At 42.2% G+C, this 14982-nt stretch overlaps 1 protein-coding gene across 10 annotated transcripts in view; it reads left to right on the plus strand.

The window, feature by feature from the left end:
• The window catches only part of MED12L (mediator complex subunit 12 like), a 354280-nt gene that overhangs the window by 20391 nt on the left and 318907 nt on the right, over positions 1 to 14982 (plus strand). For all 10 annotated transcript variants that reach the window (XM_021069608.1, XM_021069614.1, XM_021069607.1 and 7 more), the window contains exon 3: positions 9868 to 9972. In XM_021069608.1, the coding sequence (XP_020925267.1) occupies positions 9868 to 9972 (105 nt within the window). The remainder of the gene's footprint in view (positions 1 to 9867; positions 9973 to 14982) is intronic.

Below are 14982 nucleotides of genomic sequence, written 5' to 3' on the forward strand. Positions count from 1 at the left end.
GGGCCTCCTCTTTGGTCTGATTTCTCAATCCAGTGTCCACACTGTGGATTTATTAAATTTAGATCATGCCCCACTGCATAAAACCCTCTACTGTTCTTGCAAAGGCAGAGGTCCTTCATTTGGTCCACGAGACCCTCTGTATTCTGTCCCCACCCACTGCTCAGTCTCATCTTGCACCTGCGTCTCACTCTTTCTTTCATTTTCCCAGGTCCATAGCCCTTACACAGGCCCTTCCTATCTCTTTGCTTATTGGGCACATATGTGCCCATGATTGTTGTTATGTCTTCTTGATGAATTGACCCTTTCATCATTATGAAATACCCCTCTTTATCTTTGATAGTGCTCTTTATCTTGAAGTTTACTTTATCCAATATTAATATAGCCACTGCAGCCCTCTTATGTTCATCCTTTGCATGGTATATATCTCTTTCCATCCATTTACTGTCACCTTATCTGTCTTAATATATTTAATATATCAAAAGTACAGCAGGGGAGTTCCTGTTGTGGCTCAGCTGAAATGAACCCGACTAGTGTCCATGAGTTTCAATCCCTGGCCTCGCTCAATGATTTAAGGATCTGGCATTGCCATAAGCTGTGGTGTAGGTCACAGATGCGGCTCGGATCTGGCATTGCTGGGGTGTAGGTAGGCAGCTGCAGCTCCGATTGGACCCTTAGCCTGGGAACTTCCATATGCCGCAGGTAACGACAAAAAAAAAAAAAAAAAAAAGTACAGCGTATAGGTGGGTTTGCTTCTTTATCCTGACAATTCCTGTCTTTTTTTATTTGGATAGGCAAGAAATAGATTTATTAAGATAGGACACTTGTGAGGGATGCAAGCAGGCAGGCAAGGAGGCTCTGCCTGACAATTCCTGTCTTTTAATTGGAATCTTAGCCCATTAACATTTAATTAGCATTTAATGTAATTATTGATATGGTTGGATTTATTTACCATTTTCTGTTTTTATTAAGCTACATTAAAAGCAATTCAGGGAGTTCCCGTCGTGGCGCAGTGGTTAACGAATCCGACTAGGAACCATGAGGTTGCGGGTTCGGTCCTGCCCTTGCTCAGTGGGTTAACGATCCGGCGTTGCCGTGAGCTGTGGTGTAGGTTGCAGACACGGCTCGGATCCCGCATTGCTGTGGCTCTGGCGTAGGCCGGTGGCTACAGCTCCGATTCAACCCCTAGCCTGGGAACCTCCATATGCCGTGGGAGCGGCCCAAGAAATAGCAACAACAACAACAACAACAAAAAAAGACAAAAGACAAAAAAAAAAAAAAAAAAAAGCAATTCAGGAGTTCCCATCGTGGCGCAGTGGTTAACGAATCCGACTAGGAACCATGAGGTTGTGGGTTCGGTCCCTGCCCTTGCTCAGTGGGTTAACGATCCGGCGTTGCCGTGAGCTGTGGTGTAGGTTGCAGACACGGCTCGGATCCCGCATTGCTGTGGCTCTGGCGTAGGCTGGTGGCTACAGCTCCGATTCAACCCCTAGCCTGGGAACCTCCATATGCCGCGGGACCGGCCCAAGAAATAGCAACAACAACAAAAAAGATAAAAGACAAAAAAAAAAAAAAAAAAAAAAAAAAAGCAATTCAAATTTACCTACTGATATCTTAGTTTACCTCTTCATTTTCTCCCTTCCTTCCTTCCTAGGAGTTAGTTACATCTCTAATTTTTCAGTCTTGGTAGAGTTAATATTGTATCACTTCATGCAAAATATCAACCTTGTTGTTTTCAGGATGCTTCTCTTGATTTATAGTTAACTCCTATTTGGGACTCAGAGCTCAGCTTAAAGGCTACTTCTGGGAATTTTTTCCTGACTTTTCAAATTAGGTTAAGCCCCTCTCATGTGCATTCTGAGCAGATAGTACTTCTTCTTGGGGCATTTATCACACTTTTGACTTGCTCACTATGGAATTCCCAGTACTCAGCACAGTGCTGTATACTTAGTTACTAGTTCATTAAATGAAGGGTAGCCCTAAGTTGTGGTTTGAAGAAGGCAAAAGATATTACGATGTACTCCAGGGGATGGAAATGGCATTATGCAAGGCTTAGAGGTTGAAAAGACAGTGTATGTGGGAAGGAATATAATAGGTAGATTGAATGAAAGTTAAAATATAAAAATTTGAAAAAAGCTGTATTTTTTTTTTTTTTAATATCAGTAGCAATCATTTATAGAGCCCTAATATGGGGCCAGGCACTGTGCCATAAACTCTGTACATTTTACCTTATGTAACCTCAGCCATGTGAGTTATTCTCCTCTCATTTCAGTTAAAGAAACTGAGGTGCAGAGAGGTCAGTTACCTTGTTCCCTATCATAGGTCAGGGCTTGGCTTTCAAACTCAGATCTCCATGATTCTAATGCTTAGAGTGGAAGTGAGACAGAGCATTTAATACCCATCCTAGGTAAGTGTGTTTTGATTCAAGGCTGGAGTTAGGTGTGCAGAAGGCCCACAGATGTTATTGAGGATCTGTAGACTGTTGTGCTAGATGCTTCTATTCTTTATCTCCTTGGGGATGAGGGGGAAGCCCCTGAGCCTTTTGAATAGGGAAATGCAGAAAAGAAGCTGTTTCAGGAAGATCCATCAGGGGCCAGTGGTCAGACTGGGCTTAGACGAAGATTGGCTGGAACAGAGGAGGGGAGGTGTGTGAGGAACAGTGGCCCGGGCCTGTGGTGACAGTGGCTGCAGTTTAGAGAGATGGCTGTCTTCTTTTAAAGGAAGAACTAGCTGTGAGAAGTTTGGATAGAACTGGTTAATGATGAAGTATGAGGTCTTTTGTGTCTGCTAAGTCTGTCTTGCCTAAAGACTCTTGGATAGATCCATGATGGGTGTTATCAGAACCTTACTTCTCAAAAGGGATTTACAGACATCCTCAGGGGTCTCAGTATTCTTCTGGCAGAGGGGTGGACAAGCCTAGGAAAATAGTATGAGGCTGTTTTTAGAAGTTTTGTTTTGGGTAAGAACCTATCTAACACAGCCTATCGGGCTAGTGCGTAGAGGGACCCTTTTCTTCATCTGTGGCACCGTCATCCCTGGAGAATGTTTCTGTCCAGTCCGTTGATAGTTACTGAGTTAGTTCATTAGATTTAGCAAGTAGGTGAGTGAGGATATAGGGTACTTCTGCATGTGTTCTCTGCGGTAGCTGAGAGGTCTGGAGATTAAGTGTGTGTGTACATGCATGTGTGCACTTGTGTGTGTGTATTATCTGCTTATGAGATGGTCAGTGAAAATTGTGCTAAACTGACTCCCCCCACCCAACTTTGAGTGAGAGAGAGTTTAACCACTTTCCAAGCTAGCATCAAAATGTTTTCACTTTCCTGATGAAACACTTTATTGAAATTAAAAGATGGCTTTGAAAGTGATCCAAAACATAACATCATTTTCTGAAGTTCAGGGTAAATGTGCAAGATTTATGGAAGCATTTGGAGTTCACCCAAAGTATGGAAGGTCTGATTTTTGTATTGGTATAAAATACGAAAATCCAGGGTGAGCACTGGCCTTCTGTATGAACACAGGCCAGTTTCTAGGCTTTTGTTTCTGTTTGTCTCTGTGTACCTGTCTCCCTAAAATTGCTCTAAGGCTTATTATGTTAGTTGAAGCCAATGACAAGAGGTAGGAGAGTCCTCTTTTCTCTGTATTGAGGTTACTTTGGGATGAATTCTGTTTTAAACCAGTTGGGATCCAAATGCAGCCTGGCCTGTTGTACCGCTGCCCCAGGCCACCAGGCTAGACCATGAATTCACATTCTCAGCTAGCACCATCTCTTGGCTGAGCTGATATTAGGCTTCATGCATGTATAGTGTTTTGCCCTGTAAGCTGTTAGTGATAAACAAAAACATTTAAAACTCTCCAAGTTCATGGTTGGCACTTTTCTTTTATTCCCCACATTGTGCAATGGGAAAATCTTCAGCCTTCAATGAGGAGTTCTTTTACTGGAAAAGGTTTGGCACTAAGAACCTGATTAATGATTGGGTGTGTCCCCAAGATTTGGGGGTTTGTCTCATCTTTGTGAATAGGTGAAGTAGCAACTGATGGTTCTATTTCTTATAAGAATTGTTTACTAGGTGTTGCAAAACACATTTAAATCTCTGTAATGATTTTGATGGTTTTCCTCATTTATTTAGAAAAGTCTTTGAAAAGATTCAAGGCTAGTGAAAGAGGAAGCAATTTGTGTCCCCTGGCTTGGGGATTTAAGAGGCATGCTGTTTTAAAATCTGGACCTCTCCTTTCTATTTTTTGCTTGATTAGATGTGGCAAAAGGCCTTCAGTGCAAAGTGTCACACAAGTTTGTAGTTTGAGTTCATGTAACACGTTACATCTTGCTCTGAATCTCTTATTGCTGCCTAATGCCATTAAATACCCATGTCCTACCTCATGTCCCCAAATTGGGTTCTTCACAGGTCCTGGGGTTAGAGAAAATGTTTTTCTTTTAAAAGGGACCTGTTGGTGCATTACTGAAGTTTGAAAGACACTATCTAAACAACAGTAGTAAATACTGGAATTTGAATCTCACTCAACTCATTGTTTGGATTCTGGCCATTGACTTCTGCTGTTTTCAGAAACTTCATGAGAAAAACCATCAGGGTGCATGTTTTGGTTTTGACCCTCTGATTTTTACTCCCTTTCCACTTAGTATCTCTTGGAGGCTGACCTAAAGTTTTGTACGAGTAAACTTGAGCAGAAGTGCCTTTCAGGCTTCTACTTTAGCTCTGTGCTTTTCTGAATAAAAAACACCTGTGGCCCTGGTGTTTTTTATTCATGGGCTTATGAGAAGTTGAAGGGGTTAAAGAGAAACCTAATGACTTGTTTTCTTCCTTGTTTGTGTGCATGCATGTAGCTTTGTATTTGTGCCTGTGGAGTAGCGGTAAGGGGTGTGGCAGAAAATTATGACCAGGCTTTTCTTCTTAGGATCTCCTGTTCCTGAGCTAAAATGGAGCATCCAGTTTCCTCCAGTGAGTGGATGGGCATAGAAGCCCTGGTTTTCTAGAAAGCTACATACTCCAAATCAGTGGTTCTCAAAGTGTGGTCCCTGGATCAGCATCACCAATCTGGAAGGTTGTTAGAAATTCAAATTCTTGGGCACCACCCCCTCCTACTGAAGTGGAAACTCTAGGGAAGGGTTCCCTGGGGCTGTGTTTTAACAAACCCTTCAGGAGATTCTGATGCATGTGAAAGTTTGAGAACCAGGGCTCAAGAGCAAGGTCTTTTCAATTTCTGAAGCAGACCTTTTGTATTTCTGAGTGCTTATAGGAGCTCCAGGTTCTCACTTTCCTGAACCAGAAATAGGACACAAACAATAGTAGTAATGCTAATTGCTGGCCGTGTTCATAGAGCATTGGGGTTAGGAATTTGGTTTCTTTGGAGTTCTTTACCGCCGTTTGACCTTGAATACGTTAATTAACCTCTGCTCTTTTATTTCATCAACTGGGATATGGAGATAATAGTAGAAACCATGATTATCCCTGTTTCACAGATGAGGAAACTGAGGCCCAGGAATAGTTTCAGAATTTGCTTTGAGTCGCTCTTAAAATGGAGCCAGAGATTCAAGTTCCGACAGTCTGATTGCAGAGCCTAGGCCCTCTTGTCCCTCTTGTGTGCATTGTGTGACGTAGTCATCCTGACACTGGGGTCACCATGGCCTCTATCTATAACCTCAGCTGCAAGCCATAAGGGCCCTGGAGTAGCTGGAGTTGGACCCATTGTCATGGGGATACAGCAGGAGCAGGGTCCTGACAGTGCGAAGCTCAGTGTTTCTTCAGCCTGAAATCCCCTTTCCAGAAGCAGGGCTTTAAAAGGTAAAAGCAGCCCCTCTCAGTAAACTTTGGTTTTCAGGGGAGTGTTGAGGGACCCTGGGGGCAGGCGTTGGCTGTCACTATGATCGGGGCACCACTGGTATTTAGTGGTCGAGTTCAGGTGTGTAGATGACTTCAGTAGTAGACAGCAGGGCTCAGTGAAGAATTGTCCTGCATCCCACTGGACAGGCAAATGTACCACCAAACCTTCAATGTCATTTTCTCTCCATCCTGGGTAGGAACCTAACTCATTAAAGATCTCAAGTATTTTCTTTTTTTTGCGTTATTTTAATACACATTTAATATACACTGAGTCCCTGAGGAATATAGCTATTGTGTTTTAATATATGGGGGGACGATTTTATTTTGTTAGTTTGATACTTTTCCCAAGAGTTTTTACCATTCAGAAAGTTCACGCCATGCTGTGCCCGGTAATTTGAAATGGCAATATAGCATGCCTGTATCAGTCTGCATTTTGCAGTGACTGCATTATGCTAATTCTAGGTATTGGAACAAACATTTACCAATTTCTTCATAACTCCTAGGGCCACACTTCTCAAAGGTTGATGTGTAGAATTTGTTAAGTTGCAGATTGTGATTGGGGGAGGGACTGAGGTTCTGTGGCTTCTAATAAGCTCCCAGATGATGCTGGCACTGCTGGCTCATGAACCACAGTTTGTGAGTAATGGCAGTCCAGTGGTGTATGCCTGAGGGGGTTTCTTTTCAAGTACGTATATTGTTATAATTTACTTTGATTTAAAAGAAATTTTAGAGTGAGGGGATTATATTGATTTTAAAAAAATCATGGTGAGTTATGGTCTATGAACTTCATTTCAGACTTGGAAAAAGGGCATTTAAAAAGATTTGCTTTTAGGGGTGCCTTGAGCTTGATGGGGTGCAAGCAAGCCATAGCTCTGAGAGTGAAGTGATTCTAGTCGTAAACCCAAACAGAATTAGGGACCCCAAAGTCCTGGGGCAGTGGTTCAGAGTATGCTTATTATGTTAATTGTTCAAACCAGGTTGCCAGTCACTTATTTATTCTTTAAAAAATATTTATTGAATACTTCTGTGTGCTTTGTTCCAGCCACTGCTCCATGTTCTTGGCATGCATCTGTGAACAAAGTGAAGACCTCTTTTCTCACAGACATTACCTTCTAGGAGAGACAGGACACATTTTAAGTAAATTACATGGGGTTTTAGGTGATAAGTGCTATGTATTATTGGAAGATAGGAATGTGAGGGTGAAGGGAACGGAGTGAGCAGTTCCAATTTCGAATAGGGTCATCAGATTTCTCATTGAGAACATGAAATTTGAGCAAGGCCTTAAGGTGGTCAGGGAGTTGGCCATGTGGAAACTGGGAGAAAGGGCAATTCAGGCAGAGGGACAGACAGGGCAAGGGCCCTGAAGCTGAAGACTGTCCAGCTGGCTCTCCTGAGGAGCTGAGGGGAGGGAGACGCAGAAGGCCAGGGGGGAGTGAACCAAGGGGAGTGTGGTCAGGGATGAAGTCAGAAAAGTGTCAGGGGCCAGATCACTCAGGGACCTGGAGGACATCCTAGGGCCACTGCTTGTCTTCTCCGGCGAGGAGTTACCTTGGGTTTTGAAGAATGACATGATTCACTCAGGTTTTACAAAGCTCCTTGTGGCTGCTGTGTTGAATGTGGCCCTCAGAGGGCAAAGGTAGAAGCCAGGAGGAGACCAGAGAAGAGTCAGTGCAGCGTCCAAGCAGGGGACGATGGTGGCCTTGACCCAGGGAGGGCAATCGGTGGTGGTGAGAAGTGGCCTGATTCCAGATGAATTTTCGTGAAACTTGTAGTATAAGATTGGAAAGTTTTGAGAAGTCAAGGCTCCTAGCCGTACCTGTGTGGATCCTAGTTTGAGGAAAATCTGATATGGCTGACAGACATGTAACTGTGGGTCCATGTCATTTTCCTTGGGAGAGAGACAGAGAGAGAGACAGAGGGAGAGAGAGAGACAGAGAGAGAGAGAGAGTGTGTGTGTTTGGGGGGGGGGGAGCACGTGTCTGTCCAGGCCAGTGGCTAGCAGTGAGTTACAACAAGTGGCTAGCTGAACTGCCGTTAGCTTAGAATAAAGAGTGAAGCCAGCACTAAGTGGAACTAACAGGCCTGAAAGTTTCACACATTTCCTCTTGATTAAGCCAAGGTGTATTTTTAGTAAAAACATATGCTATTACTCAATTAATGTTTCTTATATTACTCTGATGGTAAAGCAGAGATAAAAATTCAATTTTCTTGTCCCATTCCCCTCATGACCCCATGTGTTCCCCTTCTTAGACCCTGAGACTACAAAAGTTTCCTTAGCACGCTTGCTTTATTTCCACTGATTGACACCTTTCTGACTTAAAATATGCATTATGTAGTTTTGCCCTAGATTTCCCAATAATTAATTTGAAAATTCGGGAGCAGTTTGAGATGTCTTCTGATATGTGCATGCAGCTCATTTTCTGTGCAGATCATGATTCCTGTGACCTTCCGTGCTGGGAGGAGACTTGATTACCGAAGAGCTGAGTTTCCTGTAGTAGGGTCTTTTGAAAGCCCACTGAAAAACAGTGGCTCTTGAGGTATGGGGAGAGCACACGACTTTTTTTTTTTTTTTTTTTTTTTGGGTCTTTTTAGGGTCACACCCGAAGCATATGGAAGTTCCCAGGCTAGGGGTCGAATCGCAGCTGTAGCTCCTCGCCTATACCACAGCTCACGGCAATGCCAGATCCTTAACCCACCGAGCGAGGCCAGGGATGGAACCTGCGTCCTCCTGGATGCTAGTCATATTTGTTTCCTCTGAGCCATGACGGGAACTCCAAGAGAGAGGACACAATTAAGTAAAGTTACCTGGCCAGACTCCAGGAGACCCCAGTTCTCAGCCAAGCTACCCTTTCAGGTGCTCTCTGTCATTAATGATTTTGACCAAAGGCTTATTGCCTAATCATAGCTGTGATTTGATCAGTTGATTTTTAAATTTTTCTTATTCATTTTACATTTAGAGCATATTACTTGTGAGGAATAAGTGTATATTCTTATTCTTGTGCTATGGCTACCACTATCCCGGCTGTCACTAAGACCATTGCTCAACCTGAAGTGCAGGGAGCAGAAGGTAGTTTCATTTACTCAAACCTTTTCCTTTTATTCTTTTAAGTCTGTATCTTGGGAACTCTGACTTAGTTCTATAACTCAATGATCTGGGCAGGGCAAGGTCTTTTTTTTTTTTTTTTAATGCCTTGGGCTATTTTTGATGTGACGTGACCTTGGTAAGGAGAGTTTTCCTATATCTATCCACTAGGAGGTCTTTTTAAGGAGGATAAGAATTGTGGCTATGTATTTTTAGACCACATTTTCATGTGGCATTTATACTCTGGTGCCTAGTGTCATGGAAATTTCTCTTTCTAGCCCAGGATTGAAAAGATGGTATTTCAGTGCTGGCTTTGCCCAGTTACTCTACTAGCTTCGTGACCCTCACTCTTCTCATCTGGAAACAGGCATCTGCCTCAGAATTGGTAAAGATGAAGTGAGCCAAGATACGTAAAAGAACTTGACAAGTTCTAAGCTTCCTTTCAGTTGCAGGCCGTGGTGTGTGGTTATCACAAGGCTTGTGTCCAGGAACCCTTCTTCATTTCTGACCATGACTTGCTGTGGGGTCTTGGGTAAATTGAGTGATCCAGTTCTCTTGAGCATAAACTAGAGATGTGTACAGGGCTGGCACAAAAGGGGGTGTCAAGCTGTGGGCTCTCTAGAAACAGTTCTAGTTTACAAATTCTATGATTTTCTGAGGGGGGTTGCTGATTTTTTGTTTGCTTTTTGCTTTTTTTGTTCCCCCCCTCCCCCCAGTTTATTAGTAAAGGTTTTCACCTACAGTAAGAGTTAACAGTTTGCCACATTTGCTTTTTCTCTCTCTCCACATTTGTGTATTGCTTTTTAAACCTCTATTTCTGCTTTCCTTGGTGAGCATTCAATAGTTCTTTTCTAGAGTAGAGCAAAGCTTGTCATTCCTCAGGCTGCAGGATGCTGGCTTCAGTTGGAGCTTTTACATCCTTCTGACTAATCAGTACCTTTTCTCCAACAGGATGAACTTACTGCTGTGAATGTAAAGCAAGGCTTCAACAATCAGCCAGCCTTTACTGGAGATGAACATGGCTCGGCCAGAAATATTGTAATTAACCCATCAAAGGTAATGCTAATGGTTTCCTAAAACTTCTGAAAGTATCTGTATGTGAGACCCTTGGTAGCTAATGTTGATAAATTAGTGTTATTTAAACCGCAATCCATATGCAAAATTCCCCCAAAGAGCCTTTCTGCTATCCTGCCCCAGGGTCCAGTTAAGGATCCTGCACTGCTTTTGACTGGCATGATTCTTTAGCCTATTTTAACTTAGTGCAGATTCCCTCATTTTGTTTTCATTGTCGTTGTTTTTGGGGGGAGAGGCACCCTCATAACTGCCATTTTATAAGAGTCCAGTCCAATTATTGGTCTTAGAGTCTAGTCCTATACTATAGATTTGTTTGATTGTTTCCTCACGACAGGACTGAGGTTAAATATTTTTGGTAAGAAAATTATATTGCTTATCAGGAAACATGCAGTGTTAGTTTGCCCGATTATTGGTTATTCCAAGTTTGACTGCCTGGGTGGTGTCTACCATCTCTTTACATTGCAAAGATAGCAATCTTTTCTGTGCACTAATCTCTATGGGGTGATACTTTGAGACCAGAATGTCCTGTTCTCTAATAAAATCTTATCCTACGATTTTAGCATCAATTGGTAATTTCTGCCAAGTGATTTATTTTGCCGGGGGGTGCAAAACACTAGTTTTTTTTTTTTTTCCTGTGCGTGTGTCTTTTTTGCAAAACACTAGTTTTGCAGTTATTATTCCTCACACATTTATTACAAGGCATTTAAAAAGAAATTGTTTTTTTGTCCATACCCATGGCATGTGAAAGTTCCCAGGCCAGGGAGCAAACCCTTGCCATAGCAGTAACAAATGCTGGATGCTTAACCCTGTGCCTCCAGGGAACTCCAAGTTAGCATTTTTTGGAAAGGACACCCTACCTTTAAGTGTTACTTTGAGCTCCTGAACTGTTGTATTATCTTCACTTATTTATTTATTTATCATCACATTGTCTCACATTTTGCCAGTGGGGGCAACTTTAACCTGGTTCTTGGGTCTCTTTTTTTGGAGGGGGGGGGCTCTGTTGTATTATCTTCACTTATTTATTTATTTATCATCACATTGTCTCACATTTTGCCAGTGGGGGCAACTTTAACCTGGTTCTTGGGTCTCTTTTTTTGGAGGGGGGGGGCTGCACCCAAGGCACATGGTGGTTCCCAGTCTGGAGTTGAATTGGAACTGTAGCTGCTGGCCTACACCACAGCCATAGTAACACCAGATCTTTAACCCACTGAGGGAGGCTAGGGATCGAACCCACATCCTCATGGATACTAGTCAGATTCGTTTCCACTTTGCCACGATGGGAATTCCTGGTTCTTGGGTCTTTTTGACGTCCTCACTGTTCTTTGAGCATGTCCTCACTTTTGACACAATGACATAGTCCGGGGCCATCTTGTTCTTTTCCTGCCCAATCCAGATCTGGCTGCCTTGCTTGCTCACGGCTACTCATGTCTTATAACTTCTAGGCCCTTTCAGTGGACAGAGAGGGGAGACATATTTAAGTTTCTTTTCTGTTTTATCTTCTTTCTTTTCTTTCTTCCTTCCTTCCATCCATCCGTTCTAACTTAATACCACAGGGTTTTTCTCTTACTTTTTCCTTTTCCACCATTCTATCTCCTTTCTCTCAAGGCCAGAAAGAACCCTGGGAGTTCCCGTAGTGGCTCAGTGGGTTAAGAACCTGACGTAGTCTCAGTGAGGATGTGGGTGTGATCCCTGGCCTCGCCCAGTGGTTTAAGGATCAAAGCTGTGGCGTAGGTCACAGATGTGGCTCAGATCTGGTGTTGCTATGCCTGTGGTGTAGGCCAGCAGCTGCGGCTTTGATTCTACTCCTAGCCCAGGAATGTCCATATGCCACAGGTGTGGCCGTTAAAAAACAAACAAAACAGAAAGTAAAAAAAAAGCAAGAACCCTGAATCCCAACAATATCAACATATTTGTTCCTTTGCTCTAAATTAAAATATACATAAAAAGTTCCAGAATAAACTATACCAGTGCTATCCCATCAACACAATTACTATATAAAATTTACAATTATTCTACCATACTTTCTTTTTTTTGTGGGGGGGGGGGTCTTTTTGCCATTTCTTGGGCCACTCCCATGGCATATGGAAGTTCCCAGGCTAGAGGTCAAATTGGAGCTGTAGCCACTGGCCTCCGCCAGAGCCACAGCAACGCGGGATCCAAGCTGCGTCTGCAACCTATACCACAGCTCACTGCCAACCCCAGATCCTTAACCCACTGAGCAAGGCCAGGGAACGGACCCGCAACCTCATAGTTCCTAGTTGGATTCGCTTACCTCATGGTTCCTAGTTGGATTCGCTAACCACTGAGCTCCTATTCTACCATACTTTTTGTCTTTCAACTAACTTTCATTAAGAATATGTAATCAGAGGAGTTCTCGTTGTGGCTCAGTGGATTAAGAACCTGACTAGTATTCATGAGGATGTGGGTTGAGGATGCGGGTTCCATAACTGGCCCTCACTCACTGGGTTAAGGATCTGGCGTTGCCACAAGCTGTGGCGTGGAACACAGACACTGCTTGGATCTGCTGCCAGCATTTGCAGCTCTGATTTGACTTATAGCCCTGGAACTTTGATATGCCGCAGGTGCCGCCCTAAAAAAACCAGAAAAAGAAAAAAAATAGAGTTTGTAGTCAGAGCGGTCAGAGTGTTGTGTGGAAAAGTTTCTTGAATTAAGTTTTTTTCTGTGTGGTTATATTAACAATTAGAAATTGATGAAATTAGCTCTTTCTGTTTGTATTCTCTTAAGCCTTGTTTTTTTCATCCTTTTTGAGTTACAGAATTTGAATATTAAAATACTTTTACTTACTGTAAAAGGTAAAAATCATGCATACAGATAAAAAGAAATCAGACATATGTATAAGTTTCTATACTTATTTTTTTCTTCCCCAGATATAACCATTGTTAAAAGTTTGTGTAGCACTTCAGATCTCTTTTTTTGTGCACACATATATACACAATACATGTAATTGACAATTTGCTAAACTATCAACTGAAACATTAGCTAAGTGACGTGAAAGAAAACAGCATTTTCTACAGCTTGTCCTATTGACCACCTACAGTGTTTTTAGTGTCTTTTTCCAATCATAATACCTTCTTTTAAATTTCACAACTACAATTATGTATGTGTTGTAATTTGTGGTCTACTTTTTAAAAAATTATGGTAAAATATGCATAACATAAAATTTACCATTCAAACTTCTTTAGTTCTTTGGCATTAAGTACGTTCACATTGTTGTGCAAACATTACCACCATTGATCTCTAAAACTTTAAATCTTCCTTGTATACTTAAAAAAGTAACATCATTTTGTATGTACTTTTTCTCGAGTCTGAAGTATTATATTAAAGGTAATTAATGGATAGATAACCCTACATCATTTATGTGCTGTAATAGAGTGAAACTGCTACTATATAGCAATTAGCTTATTGCCAATTTCTTCTAGTTATTTATAAAGAGGCCATAGTTGTATTTGAACACATAGCTTTTGTTCTTCAGGATAAATTCCTAGTGGCATATTACTTGGTTAGAACTCACATTAATTAGTCTACTAGGGCTTCTATGACAGAATACCACAAACTGAATGGCTTTAACAACAGAAATGTGGTTTTCCGAGACAGTTTATTTTCTCAGGGTTCTGGAGGCTGGAAGTCCACATCAAGGTGTCAGCAGGTCTGGTTTCTCCTGAGGCCTCTCTCTTTGACGTGCAAGCCATTGCTCTCTCACTGTGACCTCACATGAGCTTTCCTCTGTGTGCAAGTACTTCTGGAGTTCTTCTTAGAGTGTCTTATTTATGACACTAGTTGTACTGGATTAGGCCCCACCCTTATGACCTCATTTAACCTTAATTACCTCGTAAAGGTTCTGTCTCCAAATAGTCACATTGGGAGTTAGAGCTTCAATATCTGAATTTTGGGGATGCAAAATTCAGCTTGTAAGAGAAAGTATGAATGTTTTATGTCTCTTGACAGGAACTACCAAAATCGGTCTCAGTTCTCTTAAGTTTTTTTATCAATTTAAATAACAGAATAAATGGAAATAGCCCCTGGTACCACTTCTGATGCTCTCACACATCCCTCTCTCCCGCCCCCCGTGAGATTAACTCAAGGATTCACACCTTCTGAGGGGAATTTGATCTAAGTAAATATGATATACATGAACTATAGTGTAGCCCCTAAACTTTTTAAAAAATTTTCTTACCAAATATTTGGTTTGGATGAACGGAAACAAGTTTTAACTTAAACATTTCTCAAACCTTGTCTGAGGGAGTGCAAACTGGTATAAACCTTAATGAAGAGCAGTTTGACCATGCCGATTAAAATCACAGAAGCATTGGGTTCTTGTGTGGCTCAGCGGGTTAAGGATCTGGCGTGGTCACTGCAACAGTTTGGGTCACTGCTGTGATGTGGATTCGATTCCTGGCCTGGGAACTTCTACCTTCCTCCAGCATGCCCCCTGGGCCACCACCCAAAATTGGAGTTCTTGGTGTGGCTCAGTAGGTTAAGAACCTGACTTAGTCTCTGTGAGGATGTGGGTTTGATCCCTGGCCTCATTCAGTGGGTTAAGGATCTGGCATTGATGCAAGCTGTGGCATGGGTTGCAAATGTGGCTCGGATCTGGTGTAGCTGTGGCTGTGGCTAGCAGCTGCAACTCTGATTCGACTCTCAGTCTGGAAACTTTTTAGGACCACAGGTATGGCCTAAAAAAAAAAAAAAAAAAATCACAGAAACATTGGGAGTTCCCTTGTGGCTCAGTGGGTTAAGGATCCAGTGTTGTCACTGTTATGACTCAGGTTGCTGTTGTGGCGCAGGTTCAGTCCTTGGCCCTGGAACTTCCACATGTCACAGGCATGGCCACCCATCCCCACCCCCTGAATTATAGAAGCATACAATCCGAATTCTGGAAATTTATCTGAAAACTATAGCTCTACATGTATGAAATAACAAATAGGAAAGGCTGTTCATTTTAAGGTGACTAGTAATAGCAAAAGTTTGAGA

This window comes from Sus scrofa, chromosome 13 (assembly GCF_000003025.6).
Source record: "Sus scrofa isolate TJ Tabasco breed Duroc chromosome 13, Sscrofa11.1, whole genome shotgun sequence".
Classification (NCBI taxonomy): domain Eukaryota; kingdom Metazoa; phylum Chordata; class Mammalia; order Artiodactyla; family Suidae; genus Sus; species Sus scrofa.